Here is an 18082-nt window from a genome sequence, read left to right on the forward strand (position 1 = left end):
CACTGCTCTGGACAATGTCTTTGTTTGGTCTTCAGAGGACTGCTGGACATTTCAAGGGTCGTTTAAAAAGCCTCTTCAAACTGTGATTACTTACATTATTCATGTATGTTTTCATCTGTCATTTGCATATGTTTCTGTTTAGTTTGTACCCGAGTTTGGACATGCAATAGACTTTCATATAAATAGTAAGTAACTGGATCTGTTTCCTTTGAGTAAATGTTTGTTTATTTTAGTATGTTTAGGCTGTAGTGTAGTATGATAGTGTATTTATTTTACTTCAGATTTGCAAAGAAAACTTGTGTGTGGTGGAGCTGGGCTGTGCAAAGCATGCCCCATGGCCCTGGTAAAGGCTGCTGCTGTATTGTGGTTTATTTGGTACTTCTTGTTGTTGTTGATGCTGTAATTCAGTAGTAGTGTTGCTGTGTATGATCACAATGCTTTTTGTTGTGATTTGCTAATCCACTGTCCTCGTGTCTTACCCTGTATTGTCCAGGTGTTTGTTCCCATGTTTTACTGTGGTGGGTGTTTCCCATAAGCCAGTTACTAGGCTATTGCCATGTGGTCATTTGGATGAAGTTTCTTAAGTGGTTGCTATGGTTACTAACTGGGTGTTGTGGTGTTGTAAAGGTGTATCTTGATTTTTACCTTTTTATTAAATGTATTTTGGTGATTTCAAGTGGTTGCTACAGTGTAGGTAAGCTGTTGCTATGGCATCCCAGGTGATTGCTAGGCTGTTACATTGATGTCACAAGAGATTTTTATGGTGTTGCCAGGTTGCTGCTACCATACCAGGTGCTTGCTTAAGCGTTGCTAGGTTGCTGCTCTGGTGTCCCTGGTGATTGCTAAAGTGTTGTTTTAGGTTGTTGTTGTGTTGTCTTAGGCGGTTGCTATGGCAGTCGCTGTGGTATTACAAGTGGTGGCTTAATTGTACTAGATGGCTGCCAATGAGTTGCTAAGAGGGTGCTATGGTAAATGTTACTATAAAGTGTTCCTAGATGTTTGCTATGGTATCCCAGGTTGTTGCTAGGCTGTTCTCAGAGGTTAGACGTCTAAAGGTCGGTTCCCTGTGCTGGGTTCATCACACCCTATACCCCGAAGCCCCCTTCCCGGCGGGTGGGCTAATGGAGGGCTGATGTGGCGCCGTGGAGTGAAAGCAAAGGCCCAGGCGTATCTCCCGAACCCGAGCCTTTCACGATGAAATATTGAAGTCAGTCTGACTAATGGCGCGCGAGGCGGAAGGAGCCGGATGAATAAGTGAAAACGTCTTTAAAGTGTCACGTGCGCATGGGCAAGGCGCCACCTGACCGCTTGCGCGAGGGTCCTTCCTCAAACTCCGCAAAACAGGCGCCGCAGTCCCTACAGTCTCCAGCGCTCGCGCGTAAATGGCGCGGCATCGCTTGGGAGAGCCACTGCTGGCCGCGCGCGTGTATGTGTGTGTTTGAGAAAGAGAGAGGGGGGGGTGCACCGACATAGAGACAGGGGGAGAGAAAGTGAGTCAGAAAGAGACAAAGTGGGACAGAGAAAGAGAGAGACATTTGGGGAGATACAGAAAGAGAGACAAAAAGTGTGTGTGTGTGTGTGTGTGTGAAAGAGAGAGAGAGAGAGAGAGAGAGAGAGAGAGAGACCTTCCCAACTCATGAGACCCGCATCAAGCAGTGAGATCATTTGTGATATAAATATCTCGCGCTCTGCTCTTGGGCACATGCCGTCGGTGCTCTGCGCGCGCGGAGAACAGCACCATGCTGCAAGTTTTCTAACCACAGAGAGAGAGACCGACAGAGAGACAGGTAGAGCGCGCGCTCTGGGGAAGAATGCATGCTCCTCTCTTGGTTGTTGTGTTTTCTCAGCTGATTGGCACCACACTTTCCGCGCGAGACGAGAGAGTCTCCGGCCGCAGGACCGGGAGTCTGTACTGCAGGGTGGGCATCGGCTTCCACCTTCAGATTCACCCCAACGGACGAGTGAACGGGAGTCACGAGCCCACTCACTTAAGTAAGTAGCTGTCTATGGCTCAGAGACATTTCTGATACGGCGTGAGTTCCGCTGAACCTCTGTGTCCACCACAGTTTGAGTAACCTCCTCAGAACAGCATGATTGGGGGAGGAAAGCTCTGAAGCAGCTGCACAAGAGCCTAGGGTCACCATGCCCAGTGCCATGTATCGTCTAGAAGGGGATAAAGACCCAGGAACCGAGGTGTGCAACAGAGGCGAAGAGCGTTGCTTTTGAACATTTGTTTGCGCGTTGGTGCAGAATAAGAGCTTAGAACCTAGAACCTAGATCTCAGAGTTTCTGTGAAGAACTCTTAAAATGGGACCTGTACATGATTTTTAAGATTCGGTTTTATGTTATTTTATATTTATTATAATATATTTATTAGTGTGATTTTTAAAATTATATTTATTTAAAGAACTTAATTAATATATCCATGGATTTTTAATTTTTTTTATCTTGTAACAACAGCAAATCCATTTTCAGAAGGTGAGAGCTCCACTGAGCTTTAAAGAACTATAGTTTCCCTAAGAAACACACACACATATAAAACCCTGTTTAATGATACAGAACCCTTGAGGAATTACTAGCGAACCCTTGAAAATGAGCTCATAATTTTTTAAAAGCATCCATTTTGTGAGGCTAGATCATACTTTGCAAACTTACAGTCGTCTAAAGTGATTGTTATTAAAGCACTTGTCATGTGGTCATCCACTGGTCTGAGTGTGTTTACTGGGAAGTTCAGAAGTTGGGACTCCTTGGGCAGGAGGAAACTCCAACCTGGAAGAACAGGATAGCCTTGCTTTTAAGTGAGTGGACATTGTCTCACCTTGTGGAACCTTAATCCACAATCCTGAGCGAGCTCTTCCAAACCCCCAGAGGTGGTATAAGAATCAGGTTTGCATTGCATGCTTCATATTCCACCTCTGGCAAGTTGAAAGTGGTCTTTTGGGATTGTGGTTTTGGGGTTGGGATTCCTGGGAGTCAGAGGGTCTGGAACTGTGGTAGCAGACCAGAGGACCCCCCCCCCCCCCCCCCATGACAGTGCTGCGACATTCAGTGTCTATTTACTCCATTATTTACCCACTACTAAGCCAAGAAGTGGAGTGGTAGTAAAGCTTGTCAGTGTGAGTCAAAACACTGGTCTACATGATAACACTGGTATATAGTAGCAATGGCAGTGAAGCTGGTGGGCTGCTCTGAGCTGGTCAGAATGTTGTTATGTTTTTGCAGAAGCGAGCACAGATTATGCTGCTGCTCCGGGGTGAAACGCTTGTGACTGGGAGATGGGGTATGTAAACAGGTGTACCAGCTTAGAAGAGAATCTGATTTGGTAGAGAACCAGAATGACTGCCATCTTTAATATGCAATGCACTTGATAGCTGTTAATGGCTCTATGTTTGGGAGACATACCATAGTATTAAGTCTGTCCACAGGGCCCAGTGTGTGGATCGAATAAAAACAAAGGAGGTCACTGAGAATTAAAACCAAGTTGCAAAGAGGTCACTGGGAATTAGATCTAAATTCTTATGGCTGTTTAACAAAACACCTATCTGACCCAGGTCGGCCTCCCGCTCCCAGAAATGACTTAGGCCTACACCTAATATAACAATGAACAGAGTCAAAACATCTTGATAAACCTGGACACATAATTTTGAGGCCTGGGCTTTGCAGAATCAAAACAGTAAGATAGTGTTACGGTCATGAAGGCCCATCCAGAATGATGCCAAATTCATTTTCCATGTGGAAAGTAAGGCTGTTGTTCTCGTCAGAAATCCCAAGGAAATATATTTTGCATTTTGGTATGGCATTCTGCCACACTGTACATCCACAGCGCCCGTGTCTGATTTTGTGTCGCTGGGCTAGTTTGTTAGCTTTATGAGTATTATAACTATTTGATTTAATCCAGTAACTAATTAACTCTAGCTTACCAACAAATGTACATAATCTTAAATAGCCGACTACCATTTCAGAAATCCTGAGGAAACATAGAGTTTGGTACTGTGTCCCGCACTGTACCTCCACAGCATCTGCTTTTTATGTGGATCATGGAAATGAAAATAGACTTGACAACTGCTAGATTATTGAAACTAATAATTTTATATTTTGATTGAATCCTGTTAATTGTTAACTCTGGCTAGCCAACTAAGATACAGAGCATAGATGCTAGCATTTCAGAAGATATTTTTAGCATATGTTTCTGTATTTTCACAGCAATTGCACTTTATTTTGTGTGGGTTTCTAGGGAGTGAATTATGATATTATACTATTATTTTGATATTATATTTTTAATAAATTAATAATATCATTAATATAACAATTTAATTTAATCCTATAATTATTTAACTCTAACTAAACAGCTAAGATGCGCAGCATTAGTGAGTTGAATAGCATTTCAGAAATCTTGAGGAAATATATTTAGCATTCAGTTCTGTACATCCATAGGGTTTGCATCTGACTTGGATCTGGTGAGTGAAGCTGACCTAGTTAGATATTATTTATATGAGTTGACTTAATGCTTAGTTAACTATAAAGTACACAATTGTACTTAGCCGACGCATTGGCTAAGAAAATCCTGAGAGAAGTATATTTAGCATTTGGTACTGTGTCCAAATCTGGTTTTGTGTGAAAGCATCTGGTTTTGTATGAATCTTGGAAGTGAACATGGTGTTGACCTCTGCTAGCTTATTGCGATGAATAGTTTAGCTTTTTGATTGAATCTTATAATTAGTTCATTCTAGCTAGCCAGCTAACCTACACAGCATTAATTAGCTAGCTAGATTTTTAGAAGTCCAGGGGAAACATTAGCATTAGCATCCGGGGGAAACATTTGGGTTTCTTGTGAGTGAATTATGATATTATATTATTATTTTAATATTATTTTATTATGTTATATATTTGTATAATAGATGATTGATTTAATCTTATATTTAATTAACTCAAGCAAGCCAATTAAAGTAGACAGCATTAATTGGCCAACTAGCATTTAAGACAAGACTAGACAGTTACTAGCTTTATGATATTAATAATTATTCTATGTAATTATATATCTAGTCAACTCTAGATAGCCAGCTTGTACACAGCATAATTAATAGGCTAGCATTTGATCTGATGGAATGATATTGGGGAAGGACAAATGCCCTTAGGATTTTTTTTTCTGCATTTAGCCACATTAGCATTAGTAAACTCATGTACTGATGAAGAATGATTAGATCTGGATCAAAAACACTTTTCCAACGCATCCAAAAGCTTTTCAGTGGTGTTTCAGAAATAAGAGTTCCACTCCTCCACAAGCTTCCAGTGTCAGCAATGGGTGCTCCTTAAAGTAACAGCAAGTACTGCCACCCTTTGTATTTTCTGATGTTATTCACGGTGTAAGGCAAATCAGCTTTTGACAGAAATCCCTATCTCTATAACGTCTATTTGTGTCTGTCTGCAGGTGTGCTGGAACTATTCGCTGTGTCTCAAGGAGTCATAGGAATACGAGGTGTTTTCAGCAATCGTTTTCTAGCCATGAACAAGAGAGGATGGCTTCATGCTAGCGTAAGTCCAATTCAACACAATCCACATTCATATGAATCTATGAAGCCACAGCAGAGTTCTCACAGAAGGTCAAACATCCATTCATTCCCTGTATCCTCTGAGACGAAAGTTGACCGTCGCCTCACACGTGGTGCCGAATCTCGGCCAGGTCTGGCCTTTGTGTGGATCTCTGCATGTTGGCCTTGTTGGAGAACAGCAAAGATTTGCTCAGAACATCATGACAGCATGCCGGCTTTACCCACGATCATCCGTGGGGGTCCAGGCCGGCGGATAGAAGTCAGAGCTTATTAGCATGTGCTAATGGGAAAGGCAGATTAGACCAGAGCCTGGAATAGCTGATAATCTCACGTCAGAAGGGAAGGGGAAAAAATCAATATGGAGAGCAAACAGAAGCGTGCAGCTGCTGAGATGGAGAACTAGGAGCAGTGTCTGGATTCCAGCGGCGGTGTCAGAGATCTAAGAGAGAGCAGATCCTAAATGACTGATTGGAAGTCACTTTTCAGACTCGGGCGTCATGGAAACCAGACGTGTGTATGTAGCTGTGGCAATGAACTAATGCTGTTCTTTCATTAGAAGTAGAATCCCTCCCGTTATCGTATGTCTGTCCTGCAACATAGTGTAGTGTAGCCTGCATCAGTGATGGGTGTTAAAGTACATTTACAGATCAATTTTGTGATTGTGTTTTAAATGCAGTTAAGTTTATATTAAAGCCTAAGCACCAGCTCTATGAAAGTGTCAAACAAATAAATACAGTGGAATTTGAGTTCCTAACTTGTGTTTATTGATAGTCAGAAAACATGTTATTTCTTACTAATTCAAGGAATAAGGTTTAAAAGACCGTTGGTCCGCCCCCAAACGGTGTTGGGAAACTCTAATAGGCGTCTTGCCTGTGACGTAGATGGTGGACAACAACTCTAGAAGCTGCACTTAATTTAATGCAAAATGACGAAAAGGTGTGTTGTTTTTGGCTGCAATCATTCAATGTACAGTGGGACATCTGTGCACAAATGGCCCAAAGATCCCACAATATCCAGAAAATGGACTAAATTTGTCCACTTTAAACGGGCACTTCCGCTCACTCCGTTATCTGTAGCTCATTTCACTGGCGCTTTTCCAACAATGTGGGCATGTAAGGACACCAACGAAAGGTGTTCAAGAGCCTCTGTAACATGGAGGTAAACAGGACACTCACTTCGCCTGTTTTAGTTGGTGTTAGTTAACGTTAGCTTGACTTGCTAAACTCGGTGGCTCAGATTATACTCGGCTACGTAGCTGCATTACGGAGGTTTATAGTGTCGGATGAATTCGAGTTCGACTTCGATCACATTTACAAGAATAACGGTACCTCTAAATTTGAGTTTAGCTTATTGCTAGGCTATTGTCATGAATAATGTTGGTTATTTAACTAGATACTGTCATAACAGTCAGTCATAACGGTGTTTTACCGCGGCGTTGTTCAGCTGTTGTCCACCAGTGACGTCACGGTTGCATTCAAGAATTTCCGTAGCGAGCTCGGGTTTTTCCGTCAATTTAATAAAATTGTCAGTTTTAAAGCAAATTAAGCTGCTATTTTCATTTTAATTCATACTTATATCTGTCAGTAACTACAATAATGTGGAATATTCATGGAGGTCCATTAAGTGGTGCTTATCCTTTAATGTAGTCTACACTCTCCATAAGTAAATCTGTGTAAATGCGGCCTGATAACTTAAATGTATCTTGAAATATATGCCTATGTATGTATATTGCATAAATATATTTAAGTACTATTGTATAGGCACTTGCATTATATATGGATCATACATATAATTTTGAAAATGTAGGTAACATATCAGTTGTAGTACATCATTGATGTCCACAGAAAAAAAGTCCTATCTCCAAAATAGCACAATTAAAGCTGTAGAAAAAAACCTTATTAATTTTCATGGACGTCAATGTAAAAAATAAATTAATTTTTTTTGTCTGTAATTATAATTATTATTATTATTAAATTGTAATTATTCAAAACAAAATTTGCAGCATTTCTATTGGTCCATTCTTTGTGAAATTTTCACACAACACAAAGGACAGTTGCTGTGTTCAGTGAACTAAAAATTGGACAGTGATACAGTGTTACACGGGTGAGTATTTGAATATTTCCTAGTAATAGAGGTGCTACAGGTAGAGTGGCTCGCACACAGCTCCAGGGGCTTGGGGGTCATGGGTTCAATACTTGCCTGGGGTGTCTGTCTGTTAGGAGTTTGGTGTGTTCGGGGTAATGTGGATTGGCTAGGAGAAATTGTCCTCAGGTGTGAGTGTGTGTGAGAGTGTTTGTGTACACAGTGTAATCTATTACAGTTAACTTTAATATGATTCAATAATCAAAAAATACATTTAATGTTGGACACATTTTGATGATGTGAGACTGAAATATAAAAAAAGAAAGTAACTTTGCATACAAGTCCTTATGTGACAAATATAGTTTGGATATTCATGTATTTATATATATATTCATTCAGCTAAATATGGAAGAATATGCACAGTGACGTGAGGCAGATATTCAGGCTTCCACTTTTGGCTATATTGACGAATATATAAAACAAAGATGGCGCTGCTAGAGATTTTCTTAATTGTTACATTCCTTATTTGGGTGCATCCAAATTGATTTCACAGTTGGAATGTATCTGTCACGCCTTCGTCCTGTCATGTCTGTTGTCCCTGGCCATGTGCTTTTATAACATGGCTATGTTTTGTTTATGTCATTGTCTCCGCCCTCGTCCCGCCTCCTCGTCCGTGTCATGTGTTTACCTGTCCTCCTTTTTATCTGTATCAGGTGCGTCTCGTCAGTGTCTTGTATTTAAGTCCCCTTCCTGCACTTCCTGTTTGTTGGTCATTGTTCCCTGTATCATGTCAAGTCTGTCGTGTTCTCTTGTTCTCTCATTCTTTGTCATGTCAGTCGTGGTATCCAGTCTGTCTCTGTAAGTTCCCACGTTGTCGTTTCATTTCCTGTCGTCTCGTTCTTTAGTCTGTCTGTCCCGTCTTGCCCTGATTTGCTCCTTGTGTCCCGTTTATCCTGTTTGGCTCCCTGTTTGTTTTCGTTATGTTAAAGTCTCTTTGTTTTGTTGTTATCTTTCTTTATTAAATATACTGTGCTTTAGCGAGTGCGTCCGCTTCCCTCAATCCGCCCCTCGTTCCTGACAGTATCAATTTCCCATATTGTACCCAGTGATTCCGGGTAGGCTCTGGACCCACCGTGACCCTGAATTGGATAAACGGTTACAGACAATGAATGAATGAATTAATCAGATTTTACGGTCCAACATAAATGGTCCACTTATACTAAAAATCATTCCATGTTCTTGTGGATTAGGAAGCTGAGGAAGCTAATGCTACATCTTCAGTTTCCAACCATTTATACTGAGAAGTATATGCTGTGAATGCGTGATTATTGTAGGGAAGGTGCATTTTCACCCAGCCACAATATGGACATAGACACACATCATGTGTCAGGGAACAGGATGTTGGTCTTCCCTCAGACTCAGGGCAAAGTGACTTGCACTTCAATCCTGTCTGAAACCCATGATGGGTTCATTTAAAAATCTGTGGTTTGGGTTATAATTAGGAATTAACGTTTCACCTTGGGCTTACTCCCCCTATGAAGACTGTGGAGGGAGATCAGATAATCACCAATCCATTTGGATTAAAGTGCTCACAATATCAGTCTGATCTTAATGATCTCATTCACCCCTTTCTAAATCCAGAACATAATCCGTTTGCTGGAGAAACTGCGTGTTCGAGTTTCTGCAACAAATAAGTAACAGTGAGAACACAGTAACCGTCTGTAAACGTGAATCTGATCCAGTCCAGCATTGTTGTGTATGGGGTACGCACACATTAGGGACGGGAGATATCCCACACTTCCAAATTAACTTTGATTCGATGCAGTGGTGTCTGGATTTCTTGATTACAGCAAAAATAACGAGTGTCTGAAGTTGCTTTTGACCTAGCTTGCATGAAATATAAATGCTTACGTAACACTAAGCATTTATAAAAGTGAGTTAGAGTGCTGGAGAGAGACAGAGAGCGTAGGTCAAGGGGGGAAAGCAAGAAAAAAAAAACCCAGCTATAAATCTGAAGATGAGCCTCTAAGCCACTCCAGACATCATCAGCAATTAGAGCAGCTGCAGTGGCTCTGTCACTGTTGAATTAGGTTTGATTTTCCTTAGCCCAGCTACAGTTGCATAGGCTTATTTAATAGCCCTGTCAGCTTGGGTCTTAAACCCCGGAGCAGTGCTCTCTGCAGACCAGCCGGCCCAGCCAAGTAGGGATCGGATAACTGAGTGTCTGATGTTGCGCTGTCTGTCATATTTAATATTTAGATGTTTTCACAGGGGCAATTTATTGCTGAGATAATAGCAGGGAAGACAGATGTATATCGTGGCATGTGACCTACCCCCATAAGCCATTACTAACATAATCTTCCTGAAGGTTAAAGGGTCATCTGGATTTATAGAGCAAACAACAGGCCACGAGGGGGGACAGGGACAGATAGAGAGACACACACTTTATTTACTTCATCCCAGTGAATACTACCTGATAGGAGCCAATGGTGTGTTTTCAAATCCGTTTGTCTGACTGCAGGAGCTGTGTAAGTAAAATATAGGTTTACAACAGTTGAATTAATCAGCAGCAGGGCTCCAGCTACAGTGCCACAGTGGAGTAACTCTATACTAATGATGACAATGCTGAGAGATGGGAGACATCAAAGTGTTTCCTTGGTAATGTAATGTCTGTGACCTGCTTTGGTCAAAATACTACAAAGACCAAACACCACATCACAGTTATCCCCCTGTCTAAACAGTCCTGTTCTGAAGAGCCAGTTCCAGTGCCTGTCCCTTTCAGGGATAGATAATGAGCCGCTCACTGTTCGTCCCAACCTCGAGGGAGGGTACAGCAGTGAGGTGCAAATGGCGGAAGCTATATCATGGCCAAAATCAGGTCAAATCGCCTGATCAGCAGCATCACTGTGTTTTCTCAGATCAGCCACTGGTTAGTATGACGCTAGCCAATGCAGGCATCTTTTAGCTAGCATTACAGATTCGGACAGTTTGTGTGATCTCCAGTTGTATTGAGATCCAGATATGTATTAGCATCTGTTAGAAAATAAACAGTGGCTGGGTTCAGGTCTCACGTGAAGCATGTACTCGTCTTCACCCTCTCAGCTTGGTAGAGTACATGCGTACATACTTGGTACAGTTTGAGCCAAGTATATTTGTTGCTGTATTGTTGCTGTGTTCTTCTCCACAGGTGGGGAATGTAGACTTATTTTAGCTGTAGTTATTACCTAAGGTGGAAATGACTCCAAATTAGGTGGCACGGTGGTGCAGGTTAGTGTCGCAGTCACACAGCTCCAGGGACCTGGAGGTTGTGGGTTCGATTCCCGCTCCGGGTGACTGTCTGTGAGGAGTGTGGTGTGTTCTCCTTGTGTCCGCGTGGGTTTCCTCCGGGTGACTGTCTGTGAGGAGTGTGGTGTGTTCTCCCTGTGTCCGCGTGGGTTTCCTCCGGGTTACTGTCTGTGAGGAGTTTGGTGTGTTCTCCCTGTGTCTGCGTGGGTTTCCTCCAGGTGACTGTCAGTGAGGAGTTTAATGTGTTCTCTCTGTGTCTGCGTGGGTTTCCTCCGGGTTCTCCAGTTTCCTCCCATAGTCCAAAAACACACATTGGTAGGTGGATTGGTGACTCAAAAGTGTCTGTAGGTGTGAGTGAATATGTGTGTGTTGCCTTGTGAAGTACTGGCGCGCCCTCCAGTGTGTATTCCCACCTTGCGCCCAATGATTCCAGGTAGGCTCTGGACCCACCGTGACCCTGAACTGGATAAGGGTTACATATAATGAATGAATGAATGAATGAATGAATGACTCCAAATTCAGGAGACTGCTAACTGCATGAAAGTAAACACAGACCATCTTAATAGTCCAAGTTACAGGTAAGATCCAATAGTAATTCAGACAGTGAATAAAAACTTACAGAAGTTCAACTGCAGCTACAAAACAAAGTGTTCCACCTTAAAAGATTCTGAACATAAACAAATTTGAGAAGAGCAGTTCCCCACAATCGTCACCATTGTCTTTACGTGTCCGTTTTAAAAAATGTCTATAATTCTGTTCTGGAGCATTGTTGTCCACTGTGTCAGTATCAGTCTGGCAGGTTTGACCCCTTTGTTTTTTTTACCTAAACATTTCCATGGTCTGATCTGGTGAATGGATTCATGCTCTATATAGGAGGATCGTTCTGTTGGTTGTGTTTTTGTAAATTCACACTTACATCACGCTTACAACTTACATCCGTATGTAGCACACTTACAGAGTTCCAGAGTGTCCCCCAGGAAACACCACAGGAAAATCCAGAGTTATTGTGGGTGACTACACTATACACAGTGGAAGTGTGGGTATGAAGTTATGTTGGTTCAAGCTGTGACTGGCATGTTTAGTTAATATCTTAATGGCATGATTTTCTGCAATGCTGCACTCCTCAGTAAACCAGAACAAGCCTTTTACTATTATTTGTGTTATTATTATTATTATTATTTCAGTGGCTGGTGAAACTCGAGGCTCTGTACTGGGGAAAGCTATGCTTGGGCACACAGTATAGTTTCCCACCAGCTATATATATATGTGCAGAACCATGGGGCTAGGCCTCTGCAGGACTGGAAGATGGAGCTGTTTTGTCTTCTATTACTAGAGATAGGAAGGTTGGTCCATTTTCAAGGCCATTTTCCCCCCAGTTACACATTTGTTAGCTCTGTAATAATGTTTTGAATGCGATGTTGATCTGATATGAAAGTGGTTAAATGATATCATCAAAACAAACAAACAAAAAATTCAGGAGAAATGACGCAGCTACGAATTTCTGATTATTTTTCTTACCCTACGTTTATGTAAAACTATGAAGAATTGATTTGCCTGCTCTGGCCCATTTTGTGTTTTCTTTGCTTTAATCTCACACTCAACTCCTCAGTTCATAAAGGACTTTGTTATGCCTTGGATCAGCTGTAAGAGCAGGGAACTGACGTCCTCAGAAGAGAAAAAAACACTAATTTTAGGAATGTGTACAGATTTATTTGGAGGTTTATTTGCATACATACATTTTTCTTTTACTTTTATATAATGAAAACAAAGCTTTAAAGATGGGCGACTGGTTGTGTCACTGCTACACAGCTCCAGGGTCTCGGGGTCCTGGCATTAGCCCACACCGCGGGTCACTGTCTGGGAGGTTCTCCAGGTGTGTTCTCCAGGTGTCTGGGAGGTTCTCCAGGTGTGTTCTCCAGGTGTCTGGGAGGTTCTCCAGATGTGTTCTCCAGGTGTCTGGGAGGTTCTCCAGGTGTGTTCTCCAGGTGTCTGGGAGGGTTTCCTCAGAGTGCTCTGTTCTCCTCACACAGCACATGCTGGTAGGTGGAATGACGGTTTGAAATTGAGTGACTGGGTGAGTGCCCTGTCCATGATGTGTTCCTGCCTTGCATTCAGTGATTCTGGGAGGCCACCAGGCCCAGTGCACTCAAGATCAGGATGAAGGTGTTACAGTCGATGAATGAATGAATGAATAAATGAAGGATAAATGTCTTTGATGAGAGGCAAAGTGGAGCAGTGCCTAAATATTACAGTACTGTGATTGTTGTGTATAAGTGTGGTAAGCGAATGGCTTGGGGCCCTAAGGGTTAAATTGTTAATCGTCAGTGGCTGACCTTCTTTTATGAACAGAATTGTGGGTTCCTCCACTGCTCTCCACAGACAGATTGGGGTTTGATTCCTGGCTCAGATGAGCACATTAGTCCATACCAGTTAGGGACCTCGGGCAGGACTCCTAACATTACCCTAGTCTACATCGGCAAGGGCAACATGACTGAAATTGTAAGTCACTTTAGATGAAAGTATTTGCAAAATGCCATAAATAAACTCAGATCTAAAAGATGCCTCTGTGAGTTTGAAGGCTACGGCTGCATTTGTGAAACCTTAGCCACGCAGGAGAGATTGTTGACAAAAAAAAAAAAAAAAAGAGAACAGAACAGACAGAGCATCTGTCTTGCTTTGCTGTGCACCGGATTGATAAAGTTATTTCATGGACTAATGAGGTTTTTAGGCACCACAAAGGAAGCCCTGCTCCTGTCACTCACCGGAGCTCTTTGATAGGAAAGTCATTTTGATGACTTAGAGCTCGGCTGTGGATAAAAGTGAGACTCGCAATTATCCTGCAGCGCCTCGACGCGACTGTGTGGATGTCATCTCCTCACTGCTTTTCATTAGCTGCCTTTACGAGGGGCTAACTCAATCAGACTCAGAGAGCCCAGGCTCCAGCAGCTGCTAATGTGCCTTGTGTGTGTGTGTGTGTGTGTGTGTGTGGTAATTACCCAGCGTTTGCCCACTGTGTTCTAGCTTTCTGCTGATGCTGTGGCCTGTTAGCTGTCTATTTCTGTCCTGACTCTGAAGTGTAGCACAAAGATCATGACTGTTTTAACAGGAAATAATCCTGAGACACAAAGGCAGTGTATTTGTTGTTTTCTTCAGAACTAACACTTTGGCCTTGGGCTGGACAGTGGTCTCCTACAAATCTGAAGCCTATTAAATGAGCCCAGAGGCAAAAATTCTTCTCAAGAAGAAGAGTTTTTACTTCTTTGCCACAGTTATAACTTTGTGTGTGTGTGTGTGTGTGTGTGTTCGTGCAGAGTGTCACCGTGCAGTATATTAGTTCATTACTTATAAGGGGTGTCTACAACTTTTCGGTCATATATAATATTTTCCATTCATTCATTATCTGTAACCCTTATCCAGTTCAGGGTCACGGTGGGTCCAGAGTCTACCTGGAATCATTGGACGCAAGGCAGGAATACACCCTGGAGGGGGCGCCAGTCCTTCACAGGGCATGTATAATTATATAATTGCAATTTAAATATCAAACATTCTACTGCTCTTTTGTCGTTTTATGGTAAATGTTGTGCAGTATTAAAATTATAATTTAAATTTTATTTAAAAACTAAATTCATAATCTTTAATATTGAAATCACCATCTTTAAATCTTCTAAATCAAAACTCACATGTTCTTTTGGTTACAATATTATCCCCAAGAACAGAACAGATCAGTGCACACCTTTGCAGCCCTTTTTTTTCTGAGGGAACTCACAATGAAGGCAGTGACCAATACATTCTTCTTACTTGCCATTTAAAGTTAAAGGACTTGGTATTACACAATTATACAATTCACAAAAAGAAAAGCTTATTTGTACCTTAATAAAAATAGACTGTAATTAATAATGTGCAATTAAATTAAACACAATAATTTATTAGAAAATAGCAAATAGACAAAATATCACATTGAAACCTGTTTTTTAAGAAGCATTTTTAATTTGATGCTAAAAACTTTCCTCATGTTTTTATTACTGAAGTATTCTGATTAATCAAACAACACGAACGAATGGTCATTTCCTATTACAGCGTGACTGTGAAACAAAAGTGGCAGTGACTTTTATTTGAACAAAGCTCAGATCTGAGGAACTTTGTCAGTGTAAAATAAACAGACCCAGCTGACCTGGACTCGTACAAGAAGAAGTCAGAGTGAGATGCAGGAAGATTTCCAGAAAAAAAAAAGACCGGAGTGTGTTATTTTTCTAAGTGTAAAAGTAATTATCTCATTAGAGAAGTACAGGAGAAAAATAGCTGAGGAAACCTTACACTAAGCAAACAGCTCTGCCCTCACAGCTGTGCTCCAGCTGAGGCTCATGAGAAGACCATCAGAGAGTCGGCTTTGCTTCGTTAGATGTTCGGTGCCAGGGTCGGAGCCTTTGTGTCACATGACTCACTCTGGGGCCTTAAACGGAGTAATGAAGGAGTCTGTCTGTTTTGCACTGATTACAGAGATAGATTGGTTCTCTTTGAAACTATTGGCTTGTCCCATAGTTCACACTTGTGGTCTGTGGAGGAGATGCATTCTCGCTCTCTTATCTATTCTTTTTAAATATGATTCTTATTTTCTTTTGTCTTTCATTATGTCTGCATTAAAGTAAACACAGACTATCTAAATACTCCAAGTTACAGTTAAATTCTGTGGTAATTCAGACAGTGAATAAAAACTTTACAGAAGTTCAACTGCAGCTACAAAATAAAGTGTTCCACCTTAAAAGCTCTTGAACATGAACAAATACGAGAAGAGCAGTTCCCCAAAATCGTTGTCTTTAAGTGTCCATTTTTAAAAATGTCAATAATTATGTTCTTGAGCATTGTTGTCCAATTTACAACTATATACATTTGGCATTTTTAAATTCTTATTATGGGTGGCACAGTGGTGCAGCAGGTTAGTGTCGCAGTCACACAGCTCCAGGGACCTGATGGTTATGGGTTCGATTCCCGCTCTGGGTGACTTTCTGTGAGGAGTGTGGTGTGTTCTCCCTGTGTCTGCATGGGTTTCCTCCGGGTGACTGTCTGTGAGGAGTGTGGTGTGTTCTCCCTGTGTCTGCGTGGATTTCCTCCAGGTGACTGTCTGTGAGGAGTGTGGTGTGTTCTCCCTGTGTCTGCGTGGGTTTCCTCCGGGTGACTGTCTGTGAGGAGTGTGGTGTGTTCTCCCTGTGTCTGCGTGGGTTTCCTCCTGGTGACTGTCTGTGAGGAGTGTGGTGTGTTCTCCCTGTGTCTGCGTGGGTTTCCTCCGGGTTACTGTCTGTGAGGAGTGTGGTGTGTTCTCCCTGTGTCTGCGTGGGTTTCCTCCGGGTGACTGTCTGTGAGGAGTGTGGTGTGTTCTCCCTGTGTCTGCGTGGGTTTCCTCCGGGTGACTGTCTGTGAGGAGTGTGGTGTGTTCTCCCTGTGTCTGCGTGGGTTTCCTCCGGGTGACTGTCTGTGAGGAGTGTGGTGTGTTCTCCCTGTGTCTGCGTGGGTTTCCTCCGGGTGACTGTCTGTGAGGAGTGTGGTGTGTTCTCCCTGTGTCTGCGTGGGTTTCCTCCGGGTGACTGTCTGTGAGGAGTGTGGTGTGTTCTCCCTGTGTCTGCGTGGGTTTCCTCCGGGTGACTGTCTGTGAGGAGTGTGGTGTGTTCTCCCTGTGTCTGCGTGGGTTTCCTCTGGGTGCTCTGGTTCCTCCCACAGTCCAAAAACACATGTTGGTAGGTGGATTGGCGACTCAAAAGTGTCCATAAATGTGTGTGAATGTGTGAGTGTGTGTGTGTGTTGCCCTGTGAAGGACTGGCGCCCCCTCCAGGGTGTGTTCTCGTCTTACGCCCAATGATTCCAGGTAGGCTCTGGACCCACCGCGACCCTGAACTGGATAAGCGCTTACAGATAATGAATGAATGTATTTACTTGCTAGATTTTGCATATCCATTATCTGTTTTGTTTTTACTTTCTATTGCTTTTCTACTGTAAAACACTTTGAACTGCATTTTTAATGTATGAAAGTAGTTATCTCCATGGTTAATGTCAGAAACAGCGCAAAATCTGAGTGGCTAGTTTAATAATGAAGAAAATCAACTCATGGCTCCTTTTTTGTCTCTCTGTTACAGGAAAAACTTAGACCTGTAGGTTTTACACTGATTTGTTTTCTTTTTTACAGGAACATTTCTCAGACGACTGCAAGTTCAGGGAACGTTTTCAGGAGAACAGCTACAACACGTATGCCTCAGTGACCCACAAAAACCACAGGACTGGCAGAGAGTGGTTTGTGGCTCTTAACAAACGAGGAAAAGCCAAAATGGGCTCCAACCCTAGAGTGAAGCCCCAGCATGCGTCCACACATTTTCTGCCCAGGATGAGCCTGAACGAGAATTCGGAGCAAAGCTTCACAATAACAGACAAAAAGCAGGAAAAAGCACCACCAAAGCCCCCTGGCCCAAAAGTCACGGTCAACACAGGAACGCAGAAAAAGTCCCAAACTGTCAAATACTGGCCTAAATTTAGATTAGGATAGAACAGCGATGTCTTAAAATCGGACTAAACTTGAAAACAGGACACGGAAGTATTTGATTGTACTTAAGCAGCCGAAACGTTCTCCTCAAGAGGAATTATTCATGTAGTCTGATAAGCTCAGCATTCCAGTCATAAAAACAAAGCACTGAGAAATGTCCCGTGTGGAGCGTGTTGCTAAACATGATTGAGTAAGTGTGTGAGTGAGTGAGTGAGTGAGTGAGTGATTTACAAGCGAGGACAATGAGATGTTTCTCATCTAAAAAGGGCTCTACAATGCATTGGTGGAGCTGAAACGGAATGAACCTGCTTCCAGATTTTCACAAATGTCTTCCCTCAATCCCCACAACATGACATTACCATCTACATGCGGATTTAAATACTCCCTTTACTCGCTGAATTATAAATCCACATTATGATACCTCTATTTATGCAGTATACTGTATTTATGTTTGTATGTACAGTTTGTATGTCATTTGTATTGTCTTTTATGCTTCTTCAGATTCTGAGAATTTATTGTTTGTGATGAGAAGGAATGTGAATCTATTTTTTAACATCCATAAAATTTTAATACATTTACAAAACATCAACAGCACAGAGAATGTGTTTTTATTCTGCTATAATTCATTCATTCATTCATT

General features: G+C 42.1%; 1 protein-coding gene across 1 annotated transcript; it reads left to right on the forward strand.

The window, feature by feature from the left end:
* The first annotated feature begins 1811 nt into the window (after positions 1-1811).
* Positions 1812-17674, forward strand: LOC136677283 (fibroblast growth factor 5-like). The gene is made up of 3 exons (XM_066654777.1): positions 1812-1992; positions 5429-5532; positions 17092-17674. Exons 1-3 carry the CDS (start codon positions 1812-1814, stop codon positions 17443-17445), a joined length of 639 nt encoding a protein of 212 aa, XP_066510874.1. The 3' UTR covers positions 17446-17674.
* Positions 17675-18082: the final 408 nt, after the last annotated feature.

The sequence above is a fragment of the Hoplias malabaricus genome, chromosome X2 (genome assembly GCF_029633855.1).
Source record: "Hoplias malabaricus isolate fHopMal1 chromosome X2, fHopMal1.hap1, whole genome shotgun sequence".
NCBI classification, from domain to species: Eukaryota; Metazoa; Chordata; class Actinopteri; order Characiformes; family Erythrinidae; genus Hoplias; species Hoplias malabaricus.

Bases quoted from the DNA above. Each gene is read 5' to 3' on its own strand.
- LOC136677283 (XM_066654777.1), top strand. From the start codon at position 1,812: ATGCATGCTCCTCTCTTGGTTGTTGTGTTTTCTCAGCTGATTGGCACC. The intron at 1,993-5,428 runs GTAAGTAGCTGT...GTCTGTCTGCAG, and splicing joins TCACGAGCCCACTCACTTAA to GTGTGCTGGAACTATTCGCT. The intron at 5,533-17,091 runs GTAAGTCCAATT...TCTTTTTTACAG, and splicing joins GAGGATGGCTTCATGCTAGC to GAACATTTCTCAGACGACTG.